The sequence below is a fragment of the Cyphomyrmex costatus genome, unplaced genomic scaffold, assembly GCF_001594065.2.
Source record: "Cyphomyrmex costatus isolate MS0001 unplaced genomic scaffold, Ccosl1.0 scaffold112, whole genome shotgun sequence".
Taxonomy (NCBI): Eukaryota; Metazoa; Arthropoda; class Insecta; order Hymenoptera; family Formicidae; genus Cyphomyrmex; species Cyphomyrmex costatus.
This window is the reverse complement of record NW_017275086.1, coordinates 1,275,627-1,283,234: the sequence shown is the minus strand read 5'-3', so window position 1 is coordinate 1,283,234 and position 7,608 is coordinate 1,275,627. Positions and strand designations below refer to the sequence as shown.

Sequence of the window (7,608 nt, the reverse complement as noted above, 5' to 3'; positions counted from 1 at the left end):
TAAGAATAAAAATGTGCTCTAAAGAGCACATTTTAGAATTATCATAAGACTATTAAAATTATCGACTGTCGATACAATTGCAACTCGTAATTCATGAACTTAAATAAGATACATTCACATGCAACCGTCAAGCGTCAAGCAGCGGAAGCAGCAACCACAGATTACCAAGCAGCAACCAATCAGCGAGTCGATATGGTCAGTGGCGAAGAAAATTTTTTTGCACCACTGCTCATATCGCCTTGCTGATTGGTTGCTGTTTCCGCTGCTTGAGGCTTGACGCCCTTGACGGTTGCATGTGAATGTACCTTTAAGCGTGAAGGCTTGTTCTTTTTGCCTGCACTGTCTGCACCAGTTCAGACAGTGCAATAAGTTGAAGTGAAACAAACGTATATCTATTTCACTTCAACTTATTGCACTGTGGGCACAGTGCAGAGAAAAAGAACAGGCCTAATATCGCGACAATTGTATGTACTACACGTGTGCCGTATCGTCCTCCTGGAGGCGGGAGCCGTTAATTAAAGAAGAAGTATTACACGTGTAAATTATAGATTCTACTAAGAACAATTTATAAATATGAAGTTAAATTGTGCATTTATTTTTTAAAGAAACAGACTTGTTTGAAACATGAAAAAAAACGAATTAAGTTTAAAGGGATTTAAACGTGCTGAGAACAATCTGCTGCGTAAACTGAATAGTGCGTTTTTGAAAAATTATCCTCATCATGTAATGCCAGGTTACAACTTGAATAGGTCACCATGTAATGAGACATGGGATGAGGAAAGTGCTCAGGGGCTTTATCAAGAATTTCCATATAATTGTGATTTACCAAAGCCATTATTGCCACCAGCAAAGTTGTCAAGAACAGGTAACGTCTTTTTAATTCTATTTTTAAATTTTAGTTTTGTTTGTTTCAATTTTTGTAACAACCTTTTTGAGTTTTATATTAAAATGTAACTCTCTTTAAACGTTTATTTCTTGAGTGTACTTAAAGTTTAATTTAATATCAAAGAGATTTTTTATTTCCTGCATGTTGCATTGTTGCATAAGATATCTAAAAGATGCCTTTTAGTAAAACATCTAAAAGGCATCTTTTAGATATCTTATGCAACATAAATGTTATCTGAATTATGGTTGTAATGCTGATTCTACTAATAAATCAGTAGTCAGAAATCTTAAATCTAGTTTTATAACTCATGATTAAGACTTAACCAAGGTTCAACTTATTTCTCATCTCTTTCTAAGTTTAAAATTAGAAAAAAATAAGGAATAAGTTAAACTTCGATTAAGAGTTAGCCATAAGTTGTAAAACTAGGCCTTAGCTTAATCAGTGAGATTGGCCAATTAGAGTTAGTTGTAGTTGACTATTGGTCAGTTTCACCGATAAAACTTAAGACTATCGACTCATTGTAGAATCAGCTTTAGATATGAACTTCATATAATATTATAATTTTAATATTATATTTAAATATAATATAATTATAATATTATATTAAATAAATTATATTACTTTTTTTTTACTTTGCAGTGCTAAGCGAAGAAGATCCAGCGTTGCAACTTCTTACTTTGAAAAACCACTTAAAGGATGATACAAATAGGCTAATGAATTACTATGAAAGACATAAAAATGGTTGTACACATAAATGTATATATAACAGATTTAATAATAATTTCTAACTATTTAATACTAACTTGATAAAATGTATTTTTGATAGAATTTGAAAAACTACACAAGAAAAAAATTAAGTGGAAGAGTAACACGGCAAATGTACCTAAATATATTGCAAACTTAGCAGAATTGCTTGATATGGAACCGGATCCTTATTTCGAAGGGGTATGTTTAAAAAATGGTATTCATTGTTGCAAAATTAAAAAAAAATAAGTTGTACATTATATGACAACAGAATTTGATTAATAAAATATTCTTTTAGACTTACAATTGGTATTATACTGGTGGATGTTTAAACTATGTTGAGCTAAATAATTGGGATGTTTTATTATTTCCATTCATGGGAGATTTAGGTATTCTAATATAAAATGTATATATATATATATATATATATATATTGATTTGCACAATTGTCTATTTTAATCTTTCTCTTGAAATATTTTTAGTTGCTGCACATACTATCTCCATGGAAGATTTTACATGGAAGCCATTGCTACAAAATTCAGCTAAATGTAAATTACATGGATTGCTGTATGAAATTAGGCAATGCAAGCTTACTGATACATGTATGCATATTCATAATCTTAAAATAAAAAAAGTAGATTACAATATATATCTCTACAAATTTGTTGTTATATTAGTAATGTCTTCATTTTTAGGTAAAATTTTGGGAAGACATAAAGATCAATGTACTCTTTATACACTGTCCAATTCTGAGAATCATCTGCTGCTTAATGAAATTCACACGCAAGCATCAAAAGTGCCATATGTCAGTGCTGATTTGAGTTTAACTAATATTAATTATCATTGTACACTAAACGCAGAAAGAATGCTGTACTTATGGGATATAAATAAACCGTAAGTATTTTTTAATATTTTTTATGTATATATATATATCTTTTGTTCTTTCAATTATATATATATATTACATATATATATAATATATATATGTATGTATATATGTATGTCCTTTTTTTAGGAATTATATTAGCAATGGTTCTTTAGTACAAGACAATGCAACTCATACACATGATGCTTGGGGGTGTATAAGATTCCAAGAAACTGATCCAAACGTTTTGATTTATGTAAACAGATGTTGCTTGCATTATCTTGATACCAGGGTAGGAAACAGCTTTAAATCTAACATATATATATATATATATGTTTTCTTACACAAATTATAAATTTTATAATTTATTATATCCTATAATTTATTTAATAATAAGAATATATTTGTCATTTTTTATACATTTATAAAGTATCTATCTTATTGAACTTTTGTTACAGACTACTCTTGATCGAGCATGTCTCACGTTATGTCCGAAATTTAATTTAGAAAACTGCGAGAGTTTGTCGATAGAAGTACCAAGTAAACACAATTGTTGTCGTTATTTAGGCACTTATCATTCCTTTTTAATGTGCGATAATCGTTCTCCAAAGCAGTGCGTACGGCAAAAATGGACGCACCAGTTCAAAGATACTCCGCTATTGGCAGCTGTAACTAACAAGTTAATAATGTTATATAATAATTCTAATTACAATAAAACATTAATTGCCATTATTACAACTATACTGCAATCTTATTACAGTGACGACAAGGAAATCATTATTCTATCAACTCAAAAAGCTGGCGAGAATGCAATAATTTTAAACACATGGATGAATGAGGAAGAGTCTCATTCATTTAATTTACCCTTCACACCTCCATACATTGCAGAAACATTAAATGAATCTCAAATGCAGGGAATGTGCTTAAATCCGTATTTACAGAGCAGATTTGAATTATGTAATGTTGGTAGCGCATTAGTCACAAATGCAAAGAAAGCAGGAGTATCCTTCTTTGTACAAAATTCTATTGGTATAGTTAATATATCTCATTCTATGATAATATTACTGTATTGGAATATCGTTCCTAATATATTTTTCTTGTATTCGTAGGTGATATATTTTATCAATGTATAACACACGAAGACGTATTGGATAAATATTCTCCCATAAACAACAAAGCGTGTTATGTGTTGGATGTGTGGGAAAAAGCTTTATCAGCTCAAGCTGAACCGCTAGTACCTTTATCTTTTACTGACAAGTGCAGTATGCAATATATATATGAAAGTAATTTAATTTTTATTTAAATATTTTAAATGATTAAATCTGGATTCCATCAATGTGTGTATGTGCGTGTAAGATCAACTTTAATCTTCGGTTCAATTTACTCTTTATTTTTTTGTAGCGCCACTGTTTCTATCACAATGTAGGTTAATTTTAACTCTTCATCTTTTTACTGTCCTAAAAATTAAAAAAGATGAGTAAATTAAATTGAGATTAGAGTTTTAATCTTAATTAGTAGAAACGGGCATAATATAGTCTAAGAAGTTAAATCAAGATTAAAATTAATCTTACATGGATAGAATCGGATCTAAGTAACGCAAATCGTAAAAATAATTTTACAGATTTTACAAATAACAAGTTCAGCTATCGTTCAAGATCCACTAAAGAAAATACAAACGATGATTTTGAGCCAACCTGGAAACAATCGTTAGCTGCATTGGGATCATACATAGATCTGTTAGCACCAGAACTTCTTTCCGTTTGGGAAATACGTGAAGAAGTACCCGTACCAAGAACGGGATCAAATCAGAAAGTTTTGAATTGGTTGGAATCTTCAACTTTGAATCATCCAGCCACACAATCACAGGATATAATTGATCATATTCCTACTCCTATCAATACTGAAGAATTGATTAATGTTCCACAAGAATACGATCTTATGGACATTGACGATAGTAGTATGCTGCAAGATATGCTCTTACCGAAAGTTAAATCAAACTAGCAATATAAAGCGTGTTTGAACAATTTACATAAATAGAAGCAAATAGAAAAATAGAATTGATTTATTTTTTTTATATGAAATATATATCAAAGTTATGTAACGAGTATTAAGTTATGTGTAAATAAATAAAATTATTTTTACAATATTATTTATTGTATTATAATAAAAATTAAACGATAATCACATTATGCACAATGTCTGCCATGCGATGAAATGACTGAATGTTGTTTTTAAATGATGTACACATGTTTAAAATTTTAACGTGATTTATTTTGACTAGCGATTCCGTAGGAAAGATGGTTTCCATCTCGAGATAAGTACTTTGCTGTTGTCTTTTTTATCTAACATTAATTAAGATTAATCTTACATTAACGAAACCGGATATAAAAAGTAAAACGTTATAAAAATAATTTTTATAAATTTTTTACTTACCAAAAATTTTCGTCGATTTTCTTTGAACATTTCTAATGGATTATCAAATTGTCTATAATAATTTAGTACGTCTCGCACGTCTTGCACATTTGATGTTAATATTGCTATGGAATAAAATTAAATTTTTATTATTCTATGAAGATTAGAAGTAATATTGATATTTTTTTTATAATTAAAAAATTTTTACTGGGGATTATAATACTACAGAAAATAAATAGCATAAAAATAACGTTATATAAAATTATTTTCAAGGAAAATTTCCTTTCAAGAAAAATAATTTTAAGATTAATCTTACTTTTCAGGAATGCCGCCAAATCATACAACGTAGTATCATCATCATTACCCGTCCATCGAGGAAGTTTAAATGCATTTTCTGGATGTAACTTCACACTGTCTTCATTCCAATCGATAATGATAACCTATAATCGTAACATATAATAATAATTCTAAAAAGTTTTTACAAATACAGTAAAAATAAATGTAATTTTTTAAATGTATTAATAGTTACTTTACTAAGATCACGATTGAGAGCTCCCAAATCTTTAACGTGATGACCATCCACAAAACGTGTTGCATCTCTCACTAATCTATACATGATATATCCATTTGGATCAAGTGCATCCAAAATAGGAAACACTGTCTATAAACAAAATAGACGGATATAATTTTTCTTATATAAATAATTCTTTTCTGCTAAAATGCACATTTGAAATAAAATAATATTAAAAAATTTAGTGATCACAGTCATACCATTCCTTGTTCAGCTGTATAAATCACAATCTCAAATTGTGGTGGAGCAACTGCTTCTAAAAACTGGTCAACTCCAGGTCGCTTTTTAAATCTCCATCCAGTTTGGTACTACAAATAAAATAACATACTCATACAATATTAAATACAAAGTGAACATGTTTATTATTAGTTTTATTCAATATAATACATGTTTTTACACACATAATTTTATCATGCATATACAAAATGTATTAGAAAGACAAACTAAGTATTTTTTAAATAACGATTCTGTATTTTAAATCCTATAAAATTGTATAGTCTATAAACTGTAGTCTATATTTGAAATAATGGTTCTAAATTACATATAAATGACATAGATCTTTCATAAAAAATTAATGCATTATTCATAGTTATGTGACATGTAATAGCAAACATGTTGAGTTATATTGAAACTTAGATACTCACTGTCCAATCTGGATGTACAAGGAGATCTGTCATTTCCAAAACTAGAGTATACGGTGGTTGGATATATGGATGTTTCAATGGATCAGGTAACAACTTTTCCCTACTTGGTTCTTGTACTAGCTATAAACACAATAAAAATAATAAGTGAAATCTCTAACAGTAATAAGATATATGGGGGAACTACGTATATTATTGTAATTAATTACAAGTATAAATTAATTATAAAAGCCTCTTACCCTTGTATAATAATTAAGTTCTCTCTTGACCCTCTTGTATATCTGTTCAAAGAATGGTAATTTGGAAAATTCATCCTCGATGACATTCCCATGTTCGTCATAATCAGGACTTCCTAATTCGTATATTAAATAAGTGAAGCCAATACCCATAAACATACCAAACGCTGCAAACCCATAGTTCATCATTTTTCTTGATCTTTCACGATTCATTTTTTCTTCTTCGTCTTCCTTTTGTTGTTCACTGTGTTTCTTGTGAATCGTTGCTTCCTGTACCAATGATTCGGTTTCATTTATCGACGACTGTATGTTAGTTAGATTACTAGTAATTTTTGGGCGATCTGTGGCTGCAAATAAAAAATTTTCATAAAATAAATACACGTCTAATACTTTTATATATTATATATAAATTTCTTGAGGTCAAAGCAAGAACTTAATATATTTTTTAAATTGCACATATAATATGTATTGTGTGTTTGAGATACAAGAAAAATAAAAATTGACAATTCGATTTATTATCAACATGAATTTTTATTAAATATTCAGATTATATATTTCCATTGTAGACGTGTGCAATTTGTGATACTATAATTTTAATGGTAAGAGGATCCCACACGTTTTTAAAGAGGAGGTTATGGTCGTGCTTACTTTCGGTACTATAACGATATTTTTGTGTTGATTGAATGAGCGATATTCGGCCAACGGGCCGTTGGAGAGTATAGTATGTCGTTCCCGCGTTTGCATTGTATATTTTACACAAAACTCGCAGACTCCGTGTCGCAAAGGCCATAATTTAAGAATATCATGAGCTTTCCGCTTTTCGGTGCGAATTATTGCACTAGTGCTAGTACACGGAGTACACCGTGCACCGTGTATCTTCCGGCCGGCGAATCTTCACACGCGGCCGATAAATCTGAGCATCCATCTTCTCGATCGAGGATAAACTGGGATAAACGTCGGAAATATTTTGTCGATTAGAAAATTAAATTACACGCATATGTATATATATGTATATATAAAAAGGAAGGACAGACGTTACTTGTCATTGTGACGTCAATAAATAACGATAAATAACATTAATTTATTATTAGGGACGATTACAAATAACTTTTTTAATTGCGAGGGAAGAAACAAAATCGGAGATCTCAAAAAATTTCAAAATTCACAGATTTATTCTGTCGTACATGTGTGCGATTGGACTGTATGATTAAAATATGGCCTAGAAATTTTTGTACGGTATCCAATTTTCATTG

At 29.6% G+C, this 7,608-nt stretch overlaps 2 protein-coding genes across 2 annotated transcripts; one reads left to right on the top strand and one right to left on the bottom strand.

Moving 5' to 3' along the window:
• The first annotated feature begins 607 nt into the window (after window positions 1–607).
• On the top strand, window positions 608–4,529 carry TAF1C-like (TATA box-binding protein-associated factor RNA polymerase I subunit C-like). Its single transcript, XM_018543122.1, has 11 exons — window positions 608–865; window positions 1,526–1,627; window positions 1,713–1,831; window positions 1,929–2,019; window positions 2,113–2,232; window positions 2,326–2,524; window positions 2,646–2,787; window positions 2,954–3,174; window positions 3,256–3,524; window positions 3,605–3,778; window positions 4,117–4,529. Exons 1-11 carry the CDS (start codon window positions 625–627, stop codon window positions 4,494–4,496), a joined length of 2,058 nt encoding a protein of 685 aa, XP_018398624.1. The 5' UTR covers window positions 608–624; the 3' UTR covers window positions 4,497–4,529.
• Window positions 4,530–4,676: 147 nt separating this feature from the next.
• On the bottom strand, window positions 4,677–7,278 carry LOC108776485 (mitochondrial import inner membrane translocase subunit TIM50-C). Its single transcript, XM_018543111.1, has 8 exons — window positions 7,004–7,278; window positions 6,359–6,702; window positions 6,123–6,242; window positions 5,679–5,786; window positions 5,437–5,568; window positions 5,224–5,347; window positions 4,929–5,032; window positions 4,677–4,694 (listed from the first exon to the last, which is right to left on the bottom strand). The coding sequence occupies exons 1-8, from the start codon at window positions 7,143–7,145 to the stop codon at window positions 4,677–4,679; spliced, it is 1,092 nt and encodes a 363-aa protein (XP_018398613.1). The 5' UTR covers window positions 7,146–7,278.
• Between the last annotated feature and the right edge of the window lie 330 nt (window positions 7,279–7,608).

Coding starts and splice junctions, on each gene's coding strand:
- LOC108776485 (XM_018543111.1), bottom strand. CDS start 7,145: ATGGCCTTTGCGACACGGAGTCTGCGAGTTTTGTGTAAAATATACAAT. Junction 6,243..6,358: donor AACTTAATTATTATACAAGG/GTAAGAGGCTTT, acceptor TTGTGTTTATAG/CTAGTACAAGAACCAAGTAG. Junction 5,348..5,436: donor TCAATCGTGATCTTAGTAAA/GTAACTATTAAT, acceptor TTACGATTATAG/GTTATCATTATCGATTGGAA.
- TAF1C-like (XM_018543122.1), top strand. CDS start 625: ATGAAAAAAAACGAATTAAGTTTAAAGGGATTTAAACGTGCTGAGAAC. Junction 866..1,525: donor AGCAAAGTTGTCAAGAACAG/GTAACGTCTTTT, acceptor TTTACTTTGCAG/TGCTAAGCGAAGAAGATCCA. Junction 3,525..3,604: donor CTTTGTACAAAATTCTATTG/GTATAGTTAATA, acceptor TTGTATTCGTAG/GTGATATATTTTATCAATGT.